The sequence below is a fragment of the Peromyscus leucopus genome, chromosome 3 (assembly GCF_004664715.2).
Source record: "Peromyscus leucopus breed LL Stock chromosome 3, UCI_PerLeu_2.1, whole genome shotgun sequence".
Classification (NCBI taxonomy): Eukaryota; Metazoa; Chordata; class Mammalia; order Rodentia; family Cricetidae; genus Peromyscus; species Peromyscus leucopus.
The window spans coordinates 45,230,805-45,253,150 of NC_051065.1; the positions used below are offsets into that span (position 1 = coordinate 45,230,805).

A 22,346-nucleotide genomic window follows, 5' to 3' on the forward strand; every position below is an offset into this window, starting at 1 on the left:
TACTTCATTTAGAAACAGACAAACAAGCAAAAGACAAACAAGCAAAATCACTGTTATCTGGTTGTTGTGACCAAAATACTCAAGAACAACTTCAACTGAGGAATTACTTATTTCAGTTCAGGGCTCCAGAGGGTCACTTGGGTCCATGAACCTGGGGAGAACATCATAGTGGAAGGAGTCTGTGGTGAAAGAGGCTCTTAACTCAAGGCAGACAGGAAACATGATCAGTAAGGTGTCAGAGACAAGACACGCCTGAGAGCTCACTCTCGGGGACCTACTTTCTCCATCTGAGTCCAAACCCCCAAATATAACCACTAGCTGGAAACTAAATCCCCACCACATGAGCCTTTTGATGGGACACACCACATACAAACCACTACAAATCACATATGTCCATTTACATATACTAACACTCAAATAGAATATATGATCAATAGTTTAAAAATTTTTTTTACCATTTTTAAAAGTATTGGATCATAGACTACCCTTTTTAAGGAAAGTTTAGAAACATTTGTTTGAAATTAGCATTCTACCTAAAGAATCAAGACATTTCCTACCTCTTGATCTGTGACCCTTTTAACTCACATTCCATTGCTACAGTTATGCACATCCCTCTTGCCTCAAATTGACTCCAGCAAATTAGATCAAGTCTTACCTTTGAATTTGACACCATCCTTCTCTGACTACGTGAAGTCCAATGAAGATTCCAGAATTCAGCTCACTGTGATGTGTACTTGTCCCAGACATCCCACCTGGTCTTGTTCTGTGTGGTTCATCCTTCTTAGTAAAGATGACTCAAATGTAGCACAAAAGTAGATATTTGGGAGGGATACATTTATAATTTTTTTAATTCAACTAATTTTTAATATTTGATAAATGCAAGTTGCATATAATATCAAGATACATGAGTGATGATTCACTATACCTATACATTTGTGAAATAATTACTACAGTCAAGCTGATAAATGCATTTTTCCTTAATATAAGTCAACACACATGTTAAAAAAATTCTCTGTTAAATTGTGTATCTTGATTCCTTACTAGCATAGTTAGCTTACTTACTGTCGTTACTCAGAAATCATGTATAACTTCTGTACTGCTGATTTGAGGTACTATGTACAGGTACTACATTATTATTCATGCTTTCTATTCTGTATTTTTTCTGCTAGGCTAATCCATTTATCTCCTTACTTATTAATCTTGCAATGTATGTCTTACCAACTTCTACTGACTATAATAACAATTCCAAAGCTATCTCACAATTTCTCAGAAATTTCAAATACTAGAATCTTCTGGGATTTAACTACAATTCTTTCTTAAAATTTACCTGGCACTCAAATATCATACCTAAAGTGCTACTTGAATAACCTGTATAAAGGCAGAGAACAAGTACAAATGTGGTGGTTTGAATGAGTGGTGGTTTGAATGAGAATAGCCCTGCAGTCTCATATATTCAAAAGCTTAGTCTCCAGGGAGTAGAACTACTGAGAAAGATTGGAAGGAATAGGAGGTGTGACCTTGTTGGAAGTGTGTCACTGGAGTTTGGCTTTGAGGTTTCAAAAGCCCACACCAGGCCTACTGTTTTTCACTCTTCCTGCTGCCTGAAGATCAAGATGTAAAACTCTTCAACTACTTCTCCAGCACCTGCCTGCAGGCTGCCATGCTCTCTGCCATGATTATGATAGACTAAGCTTTGAAATTGTATGCAAGCATTCAGTTCTATGCTTTTCTTTATGAGTTGTCTTGGTCATGGTGTCTTTTCACAGCAACAGAGCACTAATGAAGACAACATAGTACCTTGATAGCAAACAAACAGGTGTACTAAGTTATTTGTGGGTGAAATAAGATGGCTTTATTTCAAAGCTTGGCAACTAAAGATATAAATCTGACATGGGATTAAAACTAGAATAGATAAAGAAATCAAACAACTAAAAAATTAGAAAGTAAGCAATCTAATCAACAAATTGGCAAATGAAATGAACACACAATACTCAAAAGATGAAATAGGTGAGGATAAACACACACAAAAAAATAATGTTTTCCTCATACACCATTGGAGAAATTTTATAAATCAAAACTGAACTAGGATTTCCACCAGTCAGGATGGTGGTCATAAGAAAGGAAGAAACAGCCCAGACAGTGCAGCCCCAGAGACCCAACAGCAGTCTCCTCCCACCACCACCCCCTCACCAACCATACCCTATAGCACCAGTGACCACTGGACCCATATGCCCAATCTGCACCAATTGGAAACAGGTAAGGGCCCAATCCCTGGACTGATCAGGCCAGTTCTCTAATCCCTAGGTTCTAGGGGCACATCCTGTGCCCCTTCCATTGGCCAGTGCAGTCCCAGAGTCCAGGCAGCAGCCTCCTCCCACCCCCTTGACAACCATCCTCTGAGGCACTGGAAGAAGAGCAACCACTGAGCCAGAGACCCCATCTGCACCAATTGGAAGAAGAGTGACCTGGAGCTCTGCCTATATGGATTAAAGGAAGAAATGGGTAGATGGCACTGTAAGAATACACTAACATAAACATAAAGAGCAATATGGTATTATCAGAACCTAGTGATCCTATAACAGCAAGACTTGACCATCCCAAAGCAGATGATCAAGAAGAAAATGACCTTAAAAACAATTTTGTGAAGATGATAGAGGCCCTAAAAGAGGAGATCAAAAATTCCCTTAAAGAAATGGAGAAAAAAAATTGGAGGAAATCAAGAAATCTCTTAAAGAAAGTCAAGAAACCCAAGAAAAAAAATCCAACAGGTGAAGGAAATAGTTCAAGACTTAAAAATTGAACTTGAGGCAATAAAGAAAAACTGAGAGAATTCAGGAAAAGGAAAATCTGACTGAGTAAATGAACAGAAACTACAGAAGCAAGCATAACCAACAGAATACAAGGAATGGAAGAGAAATAATCTCAGGTATTGAGGATACGATAGAGGAAATAGATTCATTGGTCAAAGAAAATGTTAAATCCAGCAAAAAATTTTAAAACAAAGCATCCAAGAAATCTGGAACATTATGCAAAGACCAAACACAAGAATAATAGGGATAGAAGAAGAAGAATTCCAACTCAAAGACACAGAAAATATATTCAACAAAATTATAAAGGAAACTTTCCCAACCTAAAGAAAGACATGTCTATGAAGGTGCAAGAAGCATACAGAACACCAAATAGACTGGACCACAAAAAAGTCCCCTCACCACATAATAGTTAAAATACTAAACATATAATATAAAGAAAGAATATTGAGAGCAGCAAAGGAAAAGGGTCAAGTAACATATTAAGGCAGACATATCAGAATTACACCCAACTTCTCAATGTAAACTAAAAGCCAGAAGGGCCTGGATAGATCTTCTGCAGATACTAAGAAACCACAGATGCCAGCCTACTCTACCCAGCAAAGCTTTCAATCACCATAGATGGAGAAAACAAAATATTCCATGGCAAAACCAGATTTAAACATATGTATCCACAAATCTAGCCCTACAGAAAGTACTAGAAGGAAAACTCCAACTCAAGGAAGTAAGCTGCAACCACCAAAACAGGCAATAGATAACCTCACACCAGGAAATCCCAAAGAAGGAAAACGCACACACATATTACCACCAAAAAATAACAGGAATTAACAATCACTGGTCATTAATATTCCTTAATATCAATGAACTCAATTTGCCTATAAAGAGATACAGACTAAAAGAATGGATATGAAAACAGGATCCATCTTTCTGCTGCATATAAGAAACATACCTCAACCTCAAAGATAGACACTACCTCAAAGTAAAGGGTTGGGGAAAAACTCTCCAATCAAATGGACCTAAGAAACAAGCTGGTGTAGCTATCCTAATATTTAACAAAATAGACTTCAAACTAAAATCAATCAAAAGATACGAAGAATGTCATTTCATATTCATCACAGGAAAAATTCATCAAAATGAAGTCTCAATTCTGAACATTTATGCCCCAAATACAAGGGCACCTATATTTGTAAAAGTAACATTACTAAGGTTCAAATAACACATCAAGTCACACACACTAATGGTGGGAGACTTCAACACCCTCTTTCACCACTGGACAAGTCTGCCAAACAGAAACTTAAAAGAGAAATAAGGGAACTAACAGATGTTATGACTCAAGTGTACCTAATAGACATCTATAGAACATTTCACCCAAATGCAAAAGAATATACATTCTTTTCACACCCCATGAAACCTTCTCCAAAATTGACCACATACTCAGTGACAAAACAAATATCAACAGTTACAATAAAAAATGGAATAACCTCATGTATCTTAGCAGACTACCATGGCTTAAAGTTAAAATTAAATAACAACACAAAATGCAGGGAGCCTACAAACTCATGGAAACTGAACAATGCTCAACTGAATCACCACTATGTCAAGGAAGAAATAAAGAAATTAAAGACTTCCTAGAATTCAACAAAAATGAATGCACAACATACCCAATTCATGGGATACTATGAAAGCAGTGCTAAGAGGAAAGTTCATAGCACTAAGTACCTACGTAAAGAAGTTGGAGAAATCTCACATTAGCAACTTAACAGCACACCTGAAAGAAAGCTCTAGAACAAAAAGAAGCAGACTCACCCAGGAGAAGTAGACAACAAGAAATAATCAAACTGAGGGTTGAAATCAATAAAATAGAAACAAAGAGAAGAATACCAAGAATCAATGAAACAAAGAGTTGGTTCTTTGAGAAAATCAACAAGATAGACAAACCATTATCCAAAGTAACCAAAAAGCAGAAAGAGAATATCCAAATTAACAAAATCAGAAATGAAAATGGGGACATAATAACAGACAATGAGGAAATCCAGAGAATCATTATGTCATACTTAAAAAAAAACTGTACTCCACAAAATTGGAAAATGTAAAAGAAATAGAAATTTTTTGGATAGGTACCACATACAAAAATTAAATTAAGAACAGATAAACAATTTAAATAGACCTATAACCCCTAATGAAATAGAAGCAGTCATCAAAAGTCTCCCAACAAAAAAAAAAAAAAAAAAAAAAAAAACCAGGGCCAGGTGGTTTCAGCATAGAATTCTACCAGAATCTCAAAGAAGAGCTAATACTAATACTCCTGAAATTGTTCTGAGCAATTGAAACAGAAGGAACATTGCCAAACTCTTCTAACAAGGCTACAGTTATCCTGATACCCAAACCACATAAAGGTGCAACTAGGAAAGAGAATTACAGACCAATCTCCCTCATGAACACTGATGCAAAAATTGTCAATAAAACAATAGCAAATTGAATCCAAGAAAACATCAAAAAATCATCTACCATGATCAAGCAGGCTTCATCCCTGAGTTGTAGGGATGGTTCAACATACGAAAATCTGTCAATATAATCCACCATATAAACAAACTTAAATAAAAAAAAACACATGATCATCTCATTAGATACTGAAAAGCCTTTGACAAAATCCAACACACATTCACGATAAATGTCTTGGAGAGATCTGGGATACAAGGAACATACCTAAACATAATAAAGGCAATATACAGCAAGCCAACAGCCAACATCAAATTAAATGGGGAGAAACTCAAAGTGATTCCACTAAAACCAGGAATAAGACAAGGATGTCCACTCTCTCCGTACCTAATGAATATAGTACTTGAAGTTCTAGCTAGAGCAGTAAGATAACAAAAGGAAATCAAGGGGATACAAATTGGGAAGAAAGAAGTCAAACTTCCCCTATTTGCAGACAATATGATAGTATATATAAGTGACCCCAAAAATTCTACCAAGGAACTCTTATAGCTGATAAATACCTTCAGTAATGTGGCAGGATACAAGATTAACTTAAAAAAATCAATAACCCTCTTATATACAAATGATAAACAGGCTGAGAAAGAAATCAGAGAAACATCACCCTTTACAATAGCCACAAATAACATCAACTATCTTGGGCTAACTCTAACCAAATAAGTGAAAGATCTGTATGACAAGAACTTTAAGTCTTTGAAGAAAGAAATTGAAGAAAACATCAGAAAATGGAAAGATGTCCCATGCTCTTGGATAGGTAGGATCAACACAGTAAAAATGGCAGTCTTACCAAAAGCAATCTACAGATTCAATGCAATCCCCATCAAAATCCCAATGCAATTCTTCACAGAACTTGAAAGAACAATACTCAACTTTATACTAAAAAATGAAAAACCCAGGATAGCCAAAACAATCCTGTATAATAAAAGAACTTCCAGAGGCATCACCATCCCTGACTTCAAGCTCTACTATAGAGCTACAGTAATAAAAACAGCTTGGTATTGGCATAAAAATAGACATGTTGATCAATGGAATCAAATCAAAGACTCTGACATTAATCCACCTATGAAAACCTATGAAAGGTTTTCTCAGACACTGAGAAAATTAATAAATGGGACCTCCTAAAACTGAGAAGCTTCTGTAAGGCAAAGGACACAGTAAATAAGACAAAATGAATAGGAAAAAAATCTTTACCAACCCCACATCTGACAGAGGGCTGATCTCCAATATATATGAAGAACTCAAGAAATTAGACATCAAAATATCAAATAATCCAATTAAAAGTTGACTACAGAGCTAAACAGCAAATTCTCAACAGCAGAATCTCAAATGGCCAAAAGACACTTAAAGAATTGATCAACATCCTAAGTCATCATGGAAACGCAAATCAAAATGCCTCTGAGATACCATCTTATACCTGTCAGAGTGATAAGATCAAAAGCACTCATGACAGCTTATATTAGAGAGGATGTGGAGAAAGGGGGATACTCTTCCACTGCTGGTGGGAATGCAATCTTATACAGCCACTCTGGGAATCAGTATGGTGATATCTCAGAAAATTGGAAATCAACCTACCTCAAGACCCAGCAATACCACTCCTGGGCATATACCCAAAAGATGTTCAACCACACCACAAGGACATTTGCTCAACTATGTTCATAGCAGCATTATTCATAATAACCAGAACCTGGAAACAACCTAGATAACCTTTAACCAAAGAATGGATAAAGACAATGTGGTACATTTACACAATGGAGTATTATGCAGTGATTTAAAAAACAAAACAAAACAGTGTCATCATGAAATTTGTAGGCAAATATATGGAACTAGGAAAAAAATCATCCTGAGAGAGGTAACTCAGACTCAGAAAGACAAACATGGTATGTACTCACTCATAAGTGAATATTAGATATAAAGCAAAGGATAGCAAGGCTACAATCCACAACCCCAGAGAAGCTAGGTAAACAGGAAGACACTAAGAGGGATACACATGGATGGCCCAAGGAAAGGGAAAGGGTTTAAGATCTCCTAGGTAAACTGGGAGTGAGGAATAGAGGGGAGGGGATGGGAGGTGGGAACATGAGAACTTGAGATGGCTGAATTGGGAGAGAGATGGGGAGGGAGAGCAATGAAAGAGATATCTTGTCAGAAAGTACCATTAAGGGGATGGGGAAAAAGTTGAAGCTAGAGAAAACCCCAGGAACTCACAAGATTGTCCCTAGCTATGACTCATAGTAATAGTGGAGGGAGTGCTTGAATTAGCCTTCCCCTGCACTGAGATTGGTATCTACCCTAATTGTCATCATAGAACCTATATCAGGTGACTGATGGAAGCAGATGCAGAGACCCACAGCCAAGCACTTGGCCAAGATCCTGGAGTTCAGTTGAAGAGAGGGAGGAAGGATTATAGGAGCAAGGGAGGTCAGGATCATGGTGGGAAAAACCACAGAGATAGCTGACCCAAGCTAAAGGGAGCTCATGGACTCTGGACTGACAGCTAGGGAGCCTGCATGGGACTGTACCTCTGAACGTGGGTGAAAGTTGCATGGCTTGATGTGTTTGTGGTTTGATATAGATATATAAGATATAGATATGATAGGATAAAAGGGTAGATTAATGAACCTACTATTAAAGAATAACAACTTGTTTAAAATGTTTTACTTTTGGTATAGATTTTAGTTGATTGATACAAGTTTAAACTTAATTTTGTTATACTGTATATATCTTTCTACTCTCATTTGAGGTATTATTTTTTTGTAACTCATTTAGGTTAGAATGGATAATTAAATAAATTAATAATTAGTCATCTATGATAATCATACTTATAGGCAGGTTAGTTAAGTCTTCTAGGTATACATAGATATATTTCAGATAGATAAGTAATCTTCAAATACTTCAAAGACCTACAAAATATGGCATTTAAAATATTTTTAAAAATTTAGACTTTCTGTACAGTGAGACATGTCTGCTCCTGACAGCACTGAATTTTACTTCAGAGAGGAGGATGGGCATCAAAGATACTCCATATGGAGTTTATCTTCATCTTGGCAAAAACAGTCATTTGGGCAAGAAATTGTTCTTGCCTGGACTGCTTAATCAACTGGATGGACACACAGGACCCATAGAAAGATGACCACTGAACTTTGCTTGACAAAATGGTCCTTCACTATTCTGCTTCACAGAGAAAACTGCCAGACATTCCACAGGACACTGAGAAAAATGATTGAGAGACTTTAGCCCTGTGGGCTGAAGACGGATGCCCCAACTTTACAAAGGAACATGAGGTGACTGTCTAGGCTGTCAGCTGTTTCTGTCTACCCTGCAAGACTCCCAAAAGTTGCTTGCATCCTCCCATTTCGCAGGTAAAGACCTCCTTCTGAGATCTTTGATGTAGTTGAAGCTAGATAGTTACAATTTTCCTTAGTTATGATAAAAGGTAAGTTAGATATAAAACCTTAAACTCACAAATATAAGATAGATAGGATATCTTCTTTAATTTTGCCAAATAAACTAGTTATTATAAATAGACTAGATATTATAACTGTAAATCTTGCTTGGTATTTGTTTTGTTATCTGTAGTTTTACTATGTGAAAGTTAAAACCTTCCTTTTTGAAAAAAAAAAAAGAAAAGGGGAAGTGCTGTGGATATCGTTCTATATAAATAAAACACTGATTGGCCAGTGGCCAGGCAGGAAGTATAGGCGAGACTAACAGAGAAGACAATTCTGGGAAACAGAAGGCTGAGGAAGGGAGACACTGCCAGCCACCGCCATGACAAGCAGCATGTGAAGATGCCAGTAAGCCACGAGCCACGTGGCGAGGTATAGATTTATAGAAATGGGTTAATTTAAGATATAAGAACAGTTAGCAAGAAGCCTGCCATGGCCATACAGTTTGTAAATAATATGTGTCTGTGTGTTTATTTTATAAGTGGGCTCTGGGACTGGCAGGACTTGGCAGGAGCTGGAGTAAAATTCTCCAGCTACAGTGGTTCCCCTGGCAATGAGACCAGAACTTATTCCAGGTGCACTAACTGGCTTTTCAGAGCCCATTCCCTATGGTGTGATGCCTTATTCAGCCTTGATGCAGGGAGGAGGGGCTAGGTTCGGCCCCAGCTTTGTAGGCCAGCTTGTGTTGACTACCCAAGGGAGGCCTTACCCTCTAGGAGGTGGGAATTGAAGGTGGGATGGGGGAGGTGGGGGTAATGAGAGAAGGGGAGGGAGGAGGAACAGGGGTTGGTATGTAAAAGGAAAGAAATTTTTTTTAATAAATTTAAAAAAAAAAAGGAAAGAAGAAACAGTAAATGCTCACAAGAATATAGACAGAGGGGATCCTATTTACTATTGGTAGGAATGTAAATTAACCCAGTCACTATGGAAGTCACTTTGGAGGTTTTGTTTTTATTATTATTTAAAAAGTTTTTTCATAAACTATATTCTGATCAGTTTTCCTTCCCATATTTCCCTCTAGATCCTCCCTCCCCCCAACTCCATTAACTTTCTCTCTCTCTTTCTCTATCTCTCTCTAGAAAACAAACTACAAACAAAAAATTAAAAAGAAGAAAATCACAAGAAATGCACGCAAAAAGAACTCCAAATCATAAAAACATAAAATTTGAAACCATAGTATACAAGCAAAAGGCCGGTAAGACAAAAAAATGTCCAAACATAGCAGGAGAGACCTTTTGTAGACAAAAGGTCTCCAAAAATAATACTGAGTTCATTTTGTGTTGGTTTCACAGCTGGGCATAGGGCCTGCCCTTCAGCGTGGTTAATATACCCAGTGAGACTAATCTGTCATTTCATCCTACTACATTCAAAATATAAACTGTGGCATCGCCAAGTAAATTCAGTGTATTTTCCATGTCAATTATCATTTTCTTTATTATCTTGACTCGGGCCACAAATACTGCATCAGTAAGTATCATTTATACAATTTACTTACATGTTCATCCTTGAACTTCACAAGGGTACCCCAGATTTACCCACACAACATTTATTGTGTTCTTGATCCCTCTGCCTCCTGAAATTCTTCCTGCCACTCTTCTGTGGGGTACATCTTTTCCTTTGAAAAGACAATCCTGCGTTTCCCTAGTGCTATCTGTGAGTGCAAGGACGTTTGTGCTCCCAACACATCCACATGTCAGATCATAACCATCTCTAACTCCAGCTCCAAGGGACTCAGTGCACATATGTGGTACACAGACATACATGCAGGCAAAACACCCAAACACTAAAACAAATAGATTTTTTTAATAAAATTTAAAAGCACTGGATTTGCTTAATGTATTAAATTTTTTTATTATTAAAAGCAGTAGACATTTTTGTATAATAAACTTGAAAGTATAATTCAAATCTAATTTATGTAAAATGCATTAAATGGGTTGAATGATTTTTTTCCATTTTTTCAGAATAACATTTGCATTATTTAGGGCTTATGTGGCCCTTGATAAAATCAGCCTGCAAAATGTTGGAAGTAGTGAGGATAAAAGCTGGCCTTTTAGATGTTAATGTCATTCATGGTCTTTACTATATTCAACTCCTCTACTTCTTTTTGGACAAATCAGCATTTATTTTCAGACATGTTAACTGTATTCACAAATACTTTTAAATTTTTATTTGTTTTTTTTTAAATTATTATTTTTAATCTCCATTGTGCCTATTTTAATTCTGCATTTGTTTGCTTATACAGTTTTCCCTGCTTGTGGGAATTATGGAAATGTATCTGTTTTCTTAGAATTTTTGGAGAATCCTCACATTAGTTACGTTTTTGTTCTATGATTAAGACATCATAACCAAAGCAACTTAGGAAAGAGCATGTTTCCTCTTACAGTTCCAGAGGAAGAGGAGTTCATTACAGCAGCAGGGATGGCAGTAAGCTGCAGGTGTGATGTGGGGAGCAGGAAGCTGAGAGCTCACATCCTTTAGCACAAGCACAAGGCAGAGAGAGTGAACTGGAAGCATTGCCAGGCCTTTGATCTCAAGGCCCACCCCAGTGAAGCACTTCCTCCAGCAAGGCTGTACCACCTAAACCTGCCCACAGAGCACACCAATGGGGAACTAAGTGTTCAGTGACCGTCACTAATTGTGTAAGGACTGAAGCTGTTGTTTGTTGCCCACAGAGGAAGTCATGCTAAAGGAACATAGAATGATTTCCACCTATATTGTGTAATGATGCAGATGTGAAAAATGGAGTGAGGTAGAAGACAAGCAAATGGTCTCAGATAAAACCTAGCCCATGGACTCCCACTCAGCCTCCTCTTTTGGCTTCTTCTCGCCTTGGGAAACTAGTATCTGAGTGTTCCAGGGCTCACAGATGTGATACTTTCCTTTCTGTGACTATATCCATTCCCAGAGTGATCCCATGCAGCTTAGTGAGAAAAACTGATGACCAAACTTAGACCTCTCTCATGAGATGTAGGGTGTATGGGTAACTGCCAACAGACCGACGTACTGGCTGTCTGGCAGGAATCTCACTTAATATTTCCTGACTGAGACTTCTGATTGTGCTTCTAAGCCTTTGATCATGTGAAGCTTCCTTATGGTTACCACACTTCTATCGTTTCTGTTGCTTCAGAAAAATTTATTAACTGAGCAATTAATTAAAAATTTACTCTGTCCCTTCTTTTGTCCCTACCTCATATCCAATCCATCAGGAAATTCTGGTTGCACTACATTTAAAATATATCCTCATTCAACCATTTTTCATCATTTCTACTGCTAATTTGATCCAAGTCATTTTCCTACCCAGATATCTGTAATAGAATGCCCTACCCTCTCTGAGTTCTTCCCCAGTCCCCTACAGTCTACTTTGCTCTCAACATGGCATCCAGAAGGAAACTTGAATAGTATCCCAGCCTTCAATCTTTAAATAAAACCAAGTCCCCAGTCACTCACAAGGTACTTTCTTTCTTTCTTTTTCTTTTTTAAGATTTATTTATTATGTATAGATCATTTATGACTGCAGGCAGAAGAGGGCCCCAGATCTCATTACAGATGGTTGTGAGCCATCATGTGGTTGCTGGGAATTGAACTCAGGACCTCTTGAAGAACAGACAGTGCTCTTAACCGCTGAGCCATCTCTCCAGTCCCCACAAGGTACCTCTTGTGTGGCCACCTCACCCTCCTCTTGTCCTCATGTGTTACTCTTCTGACTTCAGTCCACACCACAACACTGGTTTGATTACAGTGCCACAAGCACGTCAAGCCTGTTCCCCACTATAGGGCCCCTGGAGAGGCATTTCTTCTGCTTGTCAGACTGTTCTCACATACCCACATGGTTCATTTCTCTACCTCTTTTAAGTTCCACAACAAACATCACTTTTCACCACAATTTCTTTAAAATTACATTCCTCATATTTCCTTTCCTTGTTTATTTTTTCTCTTGGATTTATCAATTTCAACCATAGTATATAATTACCTTAACTTAATTATTGTCTATTTCTTTTTCCTAGAATGTAAGTTTTGTTTTGTTTTTCGAGACAGGGTTTAGGGCTTCTCTGTGTAGCTTTGTGCCTTTCCTGGATCTCACTCTGTAGACCAGGCTGGCCTTGAACTCACAGAGATCCGCCTGCCTCTGCCTCCCGACTGCTGTGATTAAAGGTGTGCACCACCACTGCCCATAGAATATAAGTTTTACACAGACAAGAATGCTTGTCTATTTTGCTATCTGGTCTATATCTCAGTTCTTAGGTCAACACCTGCATATACTATCCTTCAATAAATATTTGCTAGCCTAATGAATGAAAGATTGAGTAAATAAAATTAAAAACCAATCCACTCTTAAGTCCTATGATTCTGGTGCTCATATCTCATACAAAATAATGACTAAGCCATCAAGAGCATGTATTCAGGTCCCAAATTTAAGGGTACCCTTTCTTAATTGTCTTACTGACACAGATGGGTTTTTAAAAATTGCTTAGTATAGGATCTTTTTGGGCATTTTCTGAGGCCCTGCACATGTGTGGGAGCTAGAAGATTCATTCAGATATCCCAGTGTTCATTTCATTGCTGTAGCTATTAACACATAAGATACCTTAGACCTGCCTAGTGCCTGGTGCTCTGCTGTGTGGTACGAGCTGCTGTCTGGGCCAGCATTCCCAGGAATTGCCATGATGACAGAGAAGTAAGAAACACTCTAGGGAAAGTGTGAAGGCAAAGACTATGCTCTGGGCAGATGGGCAGCTCAAAATAGGAAGTCATTTCTCTCTGGACAACTGCAGAGTTGTACCTTTGCCAAGCTCCACCCTGGCCTCCAACCTTGAGAAGGGACTTTGTGGGGATAATTAATCACAGGATGTTTTTGCTCTTGCCCTCCCATTGGAATGGGCTACTATACTCTTTTTTTTTCCCTATCACCTCACCCCTCCAGGGACATAAAGCAAACTGAGATTATAGCTCCAACCAGACACAATTCATCAGAAACTACTGTGGCAGTCCCCCATCTGCGTTTCCTCTGTCTCTCCACTCCTCATTTCTCCATTCCCTTCAGCTTCACCATCTCTTGTCTGCCTCCTGTCACCTCTCCTTTTCTCTTCCACCCCTACCCATGGTAACCGTTGCCCTCCATTTTACCTGGAATCTTGCCAACCTCTAGAGACCATGACCTGAGTCTCCTCTTTGAACATTCCCAAGCCATCCCTCTCTGAATGCAGGTAAGAAAAAGCCTGGTTAGGGAATCCATAGGCAAATAAAGATAAAGAAACACCACGAGTAGAGCGCAGGGATAAGGAAACAGAACGCCTCCTGACTGGGTCTGCACTAAAAAGATAACGCTGATGAGGCAAGTGTTCATTCCACTGCCTTCATCTTCTCCCTGCTGGATCTGGTGCCCCTCTCCTCAGCACATTTGGCATCATGCATGATCAGTGTGTGCTCACCTACAGAGAGCCCTTAAGTTCTGGGTACACTGAAGTACAGTAGGAGGTAATTATGGCTGCCAGCACCCTGAGGCTTGATTCCATTTTTATTTAGTTATTTGCCTAGGTGATGCTCTTATATCTCTGCTGTCCCATCTATAAGTAGAGGTTTTTGTGTCCCTGTGTGAACCTCGTGATGAGAGGTATCCAAAACACATGGTTCCAATATGATAATTTGTAAGAATACAAAGAAGGGACCATTCTTCAATTTTTAGAGGCAGAATAGAAAAGTATTCAAGATGACCAGGTCTAAGATCATTGTTCAGCTTTATGGAGGTCAAAACTTACCACTGGCAATACCAAGATAGGAAAGACTCCCTTTATCCCTCCTGTTTTGGAATGAAATCCTCAGCCCCTGGACCACATCAACCAGAGGCTTTTCTATTGCAGAAAATGTAGCTCTCTGTCCAAGTCTGACCTCCAGCAGGCTGAGTACTCCTCATTGATCTCATTTAATTTAATCATTAGCTGCCTTCTGGCAAACTCGGGGGTCTAATTTGGACAGAGAGAAAGTAGGTAACTGGACAATAGGGAAAGAGAACGTGATGCCTTTCATGCTCACAAAACATCTAGGTGATTCCAGGGAGCCTGGGCTCTCTAGTACTGTGAAATACTTTCCCAAGAAAGATGGCTCATCTCAGGGACTCGTACTTTTTTATACCCCACAAGGACTGACCTTTTGTAGTTGTCAGTTTGGTTGGTTGGTTGTTTTCATCTTGGTGAATTATAAAAATGCCCTGGCAATACTAAAATAGCCTTGGTTTCTCCCTCCATTCATTTAATGTTACCCATCCCTTAGTTCCAACTCTATGGCCAGCAAGAAACAGAAAACCATCTTTTAGAGGGAGAGCCTTTCAGTTTTACAAGGTAGCCCTCTTCTTGTCTTGGAGATTGAAGTTGTAGTATCTAAATTAGAAGTCTTTTCAAGCTTGTTAAAATCACCTTCCTAGAGAACAGTAATTGATTTAAAAATAAATTTTGGAAGCAAACTAGTTTTCATTACAGAGCAAATATTTTTCAAGTAAAGTAAGTTATCCCCAGACCTAGAATGATACTTCTCAACATTTGACAACACAGTGATCATTCATTTCCTGTGATAGTTGACCTTCACAGTGTCAGAACTGGGGCAGTCTCTGCACCAGACGGTTTTTATGTGGAACATTAAAGCACTCACTTTTTGAAGCTTATCTGTCTGCCTCTGGAGGAAGCCTGTGTTAGAGACATTCATTAAAATGGCTCCTGTTTCATTCAGGGAGAGAATCTCTTTCAACACATCAAAGGCAAAGAGGCAGCTCTGCAATCAGTAGGACTCCTAGATTTTCATGGTTCAAAGTTCCTATCCAATTGAAAATCAGAGAGAGAACAGGATGCCTGGCAAAAGTCCTCTTCCGAAAGCCCTAATCCCACACAATTGATTTCTGGAGAAAGGAGAGCAAAGTATGGCAACTGTCCAGAGTGCTCTAAACAGACGCACACATTATTGTGGGGACTGGTCTCCCTGAATCATCGAGAAGCATGAAGTCTGGGAAACATTAGTCAAAGTTCAAAGCCTCTGGTTGCACGTTGACCCAGAGCTAGACAAAGGTCAGCCATATGGCTACCATTTTAAGAAGAGCTCTTGGGTAGCCATAGAAACTGTCAAGATCATCTCATCTGTATAAAATGTAGGCTCCTTAAATACTCAGAAAATGCAATGATGGGAAAGCAAGAATGTCTGTGTAAAGAAAACTCTCTATTAATTCACTGATATGCTTTTAGGGAATGAACATGACACCAAGAAACCAACAAAAGTTCTTAGACTCAGAATCACAAAAGTCTTTGACAAGGTACAATGTCACACTCAGTCATGAAGGATTTAGCAAGCTACTTTATCTTGTAAGAGAAACAGACCCACTGAATAGAAATGCCACATAAGTAAATAACACATCTCCCAGGAATCAAAGCTGTGATCATTACTAGCTGGGAAAAAGGAAGAGTACACAATGTAATCACTAAATCCAGAGGTGATTCATCAGCCCCCAAGCAAATAAACTGCCAGACTGGTGGGAAGACACCACTGAAAAAAACTGTTTGTGTGAGCAAAAAGTACTTACACGATAAGTGTTAATTCAAGGGACTTTGTTTCACAAACAATATTTAATTGAAATATATAATAACGTAAATACATAAAATTAATTCATTCCAAGGTACGTGTCACAAACCAAGGTGAAGATCTGCTTGACTAGGAAAAGGGGTCATCACAGTCACTATGCATGTGGAGCCCAAAGGCTGACTTGTCATTGTCGAAGCACAGGTTACATCTCAATGTGATGAGTTCCTTCCTTTGTGGGGTTTCCTTATACTATTCCTAATCTTTATAACAACACTAGGGATCCAGTGTCATTACCTCCATTTCCCTGTAAAGACATGAAGCATCAGAAAAATTGAGTACCTCACCCAAAATTAATATAGCTGACAAGTGTTTGAGCTCAGATCCAAACCCAGAAATATATATAGTCTGTACAGTTACATAAAGATAATTAATTAATCTGCAGCCTAGCATGTCTGGAACTCTCAAGAGCTGAAGGGGTCTGACCTGTCTGTCTCTCATATCTCCCCTTCTCCCCATATTTAGAAGTGCTTTGATTGGCTATCGAAATTACCAATGAGAAACATCATTGTAATGGATAATTTTTATTATGCTGCACAGCAAAAATTAAACCCAAGGTCTGAATCTCTAGCCCAGAAAACCTTCCAACCACATCCAGATGTCCCGGGCCACCAGCCAGCCATGACTCCGTGGGTGCTTCGTAGAGCCTCACACAATTAGAAACAAGAATCTGCCAGAACAATAACAGAGCAGTGATGAATATCAAAACTACAGAGAAATTATTTTTAGATTTGCTATCTTAAATTATCTGCATTACTGCTCACATCCGCTGTCCTCAAGAGAAATATCAGAGAAGGAAAATCTGAGGACAGGAATGCCTGGGAGGCTGGGGGTCATTTCTAGTCTGCAGGAAGCCATGGAAGAGGGTTAGCATGTACCTCTTGTTGGGGAGAGATTTGAGGGAGTGTTTAAATGAGGAAGGCTACATGGTGTAGTGATGTGCATTATGTAAGTAAGTTGTGTTCCTTGAGTTCCCCGAGAAGCTGGCTCATGAAGCAGGGCTGCCCCCATCTCATTATAGATCCATAAGCACGCTTTTCTCAATGTGTCTTCCAAGGTCTCTTGTCTGGGGATGACCTGTGCCTCCCAACTCTGTGACACTGAAGGAAGTAAGCAGTAAAATAGCTCAAGGATAAAAACACCAGATCCTTGAAAATAGCTAGAAGATGACCTATCTCCAACAGAGGTTGCTACAGTTTTATTACATGACATAAAAGTGCCTAGAGGGGGGGAGGAGAAGCCCAAAGTTCAGCCATGCATGGAAAGCTCATCCAGGGAGAGAATGCTCAAACATGGATTCCAGCTGACTGACTCAGCTTCTCCGGTCGTTTTCTGCTGGATGTTCTGAGTGCCTTATTTGATGACCTTGTCTTTTGTCTACTGTTGTTTTTTTCTTTTATGTGGGAGCCTCGCCCGAGGAGACACCACTCCGCCCAGGCCTCTCTCTATTGGGAATACAAGCTGACTGCCTCAGTAGGGCTACCACAGTACATTTCTGCTGGGTGGTGTTTTTTTTTTTTTTTTATTTTAATGGATGTTGTTTAAGTAATTTTTAAAGATTGATTTACTTTTATTTTATTCATATGAATTTTTTTCCTGCATAGATGTATGTGTACCACATGCATGCTTGGTGCCTGCAGAGGCCAGAAGAGGGCATTAGAGCCTTTGGAACCGGAGTTACAGACAGTTGTGAACAACCATATGTATAGTGGGAAGCAAGCCCTGTGACCTTTGCAAAGGTGTTTTAAAGCAGTGTTCTTAAGCACTGTGTACTTAAGCACTGAGCCATCTCCCCAGCTACTTCGGCTGGATGTTTTGAGCACCTAATTTGGAGATGTATTGCTACTTATTCTTTTACTTTGCCTTGCTATATACTTAATCAAGCCATTCAAAACTGAAAGTATAGCCATCACAGACCATTCTTTAGACCATACAGACAAAGTGTATGAGACCACAGGTTATCAGGGGTTAAACTTCTTGGGTGGAAATTGGATTTAGCATTAGCCAGTTAGTTGTAAGGCATTCGGTTTCCTCATCTCCAAAGTGAGCATGGGACGAATCCAGTTACATCACTAAGTTGTTGCTAGATTAAATGGGTTATGCTTAAAGTCCTTATGTTCAGTTTCCAAGAACTCTCCTCAGTGTTCATTATTTTTACTGGTGTTAACAATCCCCTGGAAAAGAGAAACTTCCTGCTCTCATCTCCCTGGGAGAAGAAGGGAGTCCAGGCAGCTCTTCTCTCTTTCTGCAGCTTCTTCTGCTAGGAAGAAGCAGGATTTGAAAAACTGAAGCTTTGCCTGCCTCTGCCTCTTAATGCAGGGACTGAAGTTGTGTGCCACCCTGCCCAGCTGATCTTCACATTTTCTTAGCCTGGTAGACCTAGCTTACATTCCTAGAGTTTGGAACAATTCCTCCCCAAGAGCTAAGCTAAGCAGAAATAACCCCTTGGTCATGTCCAATTAGTTGACCCATATGGCTTGTTTTATGCGGCTTCACTTTGAAAACATGATTATTCTTGAGCAACTCCATCCAGGGTCATCACCCAGTGCTTCTTGCCATCTGCCTGGTTTACATCATGAAAGTGCAGAAAATTAAAACAGATTGTGTCTGTCTTACCTTCCAGAACTCACCCCACTGAGAGATGGAAGGCAGCGGTAAGGGGGCCAGCAGGGACAGCTGAATGGCTGTCTCCATCCTGGGTACTCCAGAAGTTCTATCTGCCTGAAACCTCAAGACACCAATTCTGTCTCTGTGAACTTCACTCCTAATGCTACAACACCTGGCTGAGAACAGGCACAAGACTCAGGTTGGCTAAATTTGTTCAATAGACGGGGAAAAATGTCTCCCAAAGGTCTGGGGGAGAGGGTTTAAGCCCCATGGGAAAACCTACTCCTGCCCATTGCCTCTTCCTCCACTAGTAGAACAGAATGTGTGTTAGCAAATGCTCCCTTCAAATGCTACAAGAAGGAGCACAGGGTGATGTGCATAAATCAACCTTCTCCAAAAGGAGCGCTCAGCAGGAAAGCCAAGGTCTCTGCAGTCCCTGCTGCTCTTTCATCCAACTGTGTGTTGCTGTTTTCAGCACCCTCGCCCTCTGTCATGAGGACTATGAGCAAATCACATGGTCATGTTGATTAGAACATTGAAGGAATGGTGGAGTCTGGGATTACATTTTTAAAGACATAAAGAAATCTTTAACAATAGATTTTGCTAACACCTGTTTAAAAAAATCAAACATCCTCCTGCAGGTCACATGGCCTTCTTTCCACCCCACATCAGCTTCACTCGGGAGATTCTCCGCAGCATAGTAGACCTACACACTGACAACGTCTCCCAACTGTTGCTTACAGATGAGTCACCAGATAACGAGAAGCTGAGTGTCCGATGACAAACGTGGAAAGTACTGTTCATTTTGAGAGTTGAGCCAGCACAGACACGCACCACCTTTCCTCACGCTGACAGAGTATTAACCACAATGTCAGGTTCATTTAGATCCTGACAAATCCAACAAGACTCTCCCACAGAGCATCCTTGCAGCCCAAGTGTCTGTCCCAGCGTGTACTACAGATCTGGGTCTCTACTGAAGGTTAAATTACTATAGATCGTCTGATCGACTCCAGTGACCTCATTCCCAAACAGCACATGGGCTATAGGGAGTGACAGATTCAGTCTCAGGAATTCATTTTTCCCCCATTTCTCTGAGAAGTTAAATACATCCCCGACCCCATCTCAGTTATATTCTTCACTTTAAAAACAAGAAGGTGCTATCCTGGCCTCATAGGAGCTCACAGAGACTCAACTGACAGCCAGGAAGCCTGCAAGGGACTGACTAAGGGCTTCTGCTCATGTGTTACAGTTGTGTAACTTGGTCTTCTAATGAGACTCCTAGCAGTGGGAGCAGGGGCTGTCTCTGACTCTGTCACCTGATTTGGGGACCCTTTCCTCCTACCGGGTTGCCTCATCCAGTGTTAATAGGAGAAGAGATGTCTGGTTTCACGGCAACTTGATATGCTATGACTGACTGATATACACAGGGAGTCTTCTCTTTTCTGAAGATAAAGGAGGGGATGGGGGGGCTATATCGGAGATTGGGGGAGGGACTAGGAGGAGAAGAGGGAGGGTGGGTAAACTATATATAATAGGGCTGGAAAATAATTAATTAATTAATTTAAAAAATGTTGCATGAGATAGTCTATGAGACCCTCATAGATGTTGGGTCACTCTGTGATTCTATGTATGACACACCTCAGAAGGCAGAGTTAGCTAAGAAAGAGGATGGAGAAGTTGAGAGGAGAGGCACATTTCCTGCCTTGGAGGATCTTGAAGTCTAAACCTCATGACCATATAAAACGCACAAAATACCTTGAGTGGGGCCAGTGCTTGACTCTGTTGGGGGAGGGAGGTCAGGAGTTATGGGCTCTAGACCACAGTCTCAAATCAGAGATTCTAGCGCAAACGGCAGGAAAAGCTGCGCTGTCCCTCCAGTGTCCCTCTGGAGATGTGGAGGGGAAGAGGGACTGGTCATGAAATGTTTCTGCAGCCACACCCCCTCCCAGCTCTGTTCTGACTCCCAGGTAACCCTTTCTTGCCTTTCAGAAAGGCCGCGCTCGCAGGCTCACTCTGCCTCTGCTTCTCTTCTGCAGGTGCCTCCTGACCCCAGTGCATGGACAGCCCCAGCAATAGCACCATACCCTGTGGCTTTCTCCTTCAAGGCTTCTTCGAGTTCCCGCAACTGAGGCCCCTTCTCTTCCTGGTGCTGCTGGCTGTGCACCTGGCCACTCTGAGCGGGAACCTGCTCATCCTGGTGGCTGTGGTCTCGGTGCCCAGCAGACCACCCATGCTGCTCTTCCTTTGCCAGCTGTCTGCCATCGAACTCTGCTACACGCTGGTGGTGGTGCCCCGCTCTCTAGCCGACTTGAGCATGCCTGGCCATGGCAGGGGCAGCCCCATCTCCTTCCTGGGCTGCGCTGTCCAGATGCAGATGTTTGTGGCGCTGGGCGGGGCAGAGTGCTTCTTGTTGGCAGCCATGGCCTATGATCGCTACGTGGCCATCTGCCACCCACTGCGCTATGCATCTATAGTGACCCCGGGTCTCTGTGCACGACTGGCCCTGGCTTGCTGCCTCGGGGGACTAGCAGTGTCGGTGGGCTAACAGTGGCAGTCTTCCACCTGCCTTTCTGTGGCTCCTGCCTGCTGGTGCATTTCTTCTGCGACATCACTGCACTACTGCACCTGGCCTGCACACGGAGCTACGTAGATGAACTGCCCTTACTAGGAGCCTGCCTGGTGCTGCTGTTGTTGCCCTCAATGCTCATTCTGACCTCCTATGGGGCCATTGCCTCTGCCCTGCGCCGCCTGCATGGTGGTGGAGGCAGACGCAAGGCTGCATCCACCTGTGCCTCACACCTGGCTGTCACCTTCCTGCATTATGGCTGTGCCACCTTCATGTATGTGCGGCCCAAGTCCAGTTACTCTCCGCGACTGGATCGGACACTAGCGCTGGTTTATACCAACATCACACCGCTTCTATATCCCCTTATCTACAGCCTGAGAAACCGGGAGATCACCTCTGCCATTCACAGGGTCTTGGGGCTCCGTGGATCGGGGTCTGTGTGAGCCCTGATAACGGCCAAGACAGAGTGGGCAGCCCCGTTTGCTACAGTGTCCCCTAGCATTTGGTGTTTGTAGCTCGAAAGACACCTGGGAACTTAGGGGTGAGATTCAGGAAGAAGAACTTAAAAACTGCACAAGAAGAGACATACCAGGTGGCCATGTCCTTCATTCCTCCCAGGAGGAATGTCAGGAAGTGGAGTAGAGAGGTCTGGATTTGGATTTAGTGCTTCCTTTGACCCCTGCCACATTTTCCCCATAATTCCCAGGCCTATGCAAGCTAGTGGGCTTCAACAATGCCAGTGGTAGCAAGGGCATGCATGAAGAGTAACAGCATAGGGAGAGAATGGCTAGCAGACTGCTTATCACG

At 40.9% G+C, this 22,346-nt stretch overlaps 1 protein-coding gene across 1 annotated transcript; it reads left to right on the forward strand.

Moving 5' to 3' along the window:
- The first annotated feature begins 21,029 nt into the window (after window positions 1–21,029).
- On the forward strand, window positions 21,030–21,982 carry LOC114697992 (olfactory receptor 10AC1). The gene is given in 2 exon segments (XM_028876417.1): window positions 21,030–21,507; window positions 21,510–21,982. Coding segments are annotated over 2 exon segments (951 nt in total).
- The last annotated feature ends 364 nt before the right edge of the window (window positions 21,983–22,346 follow it).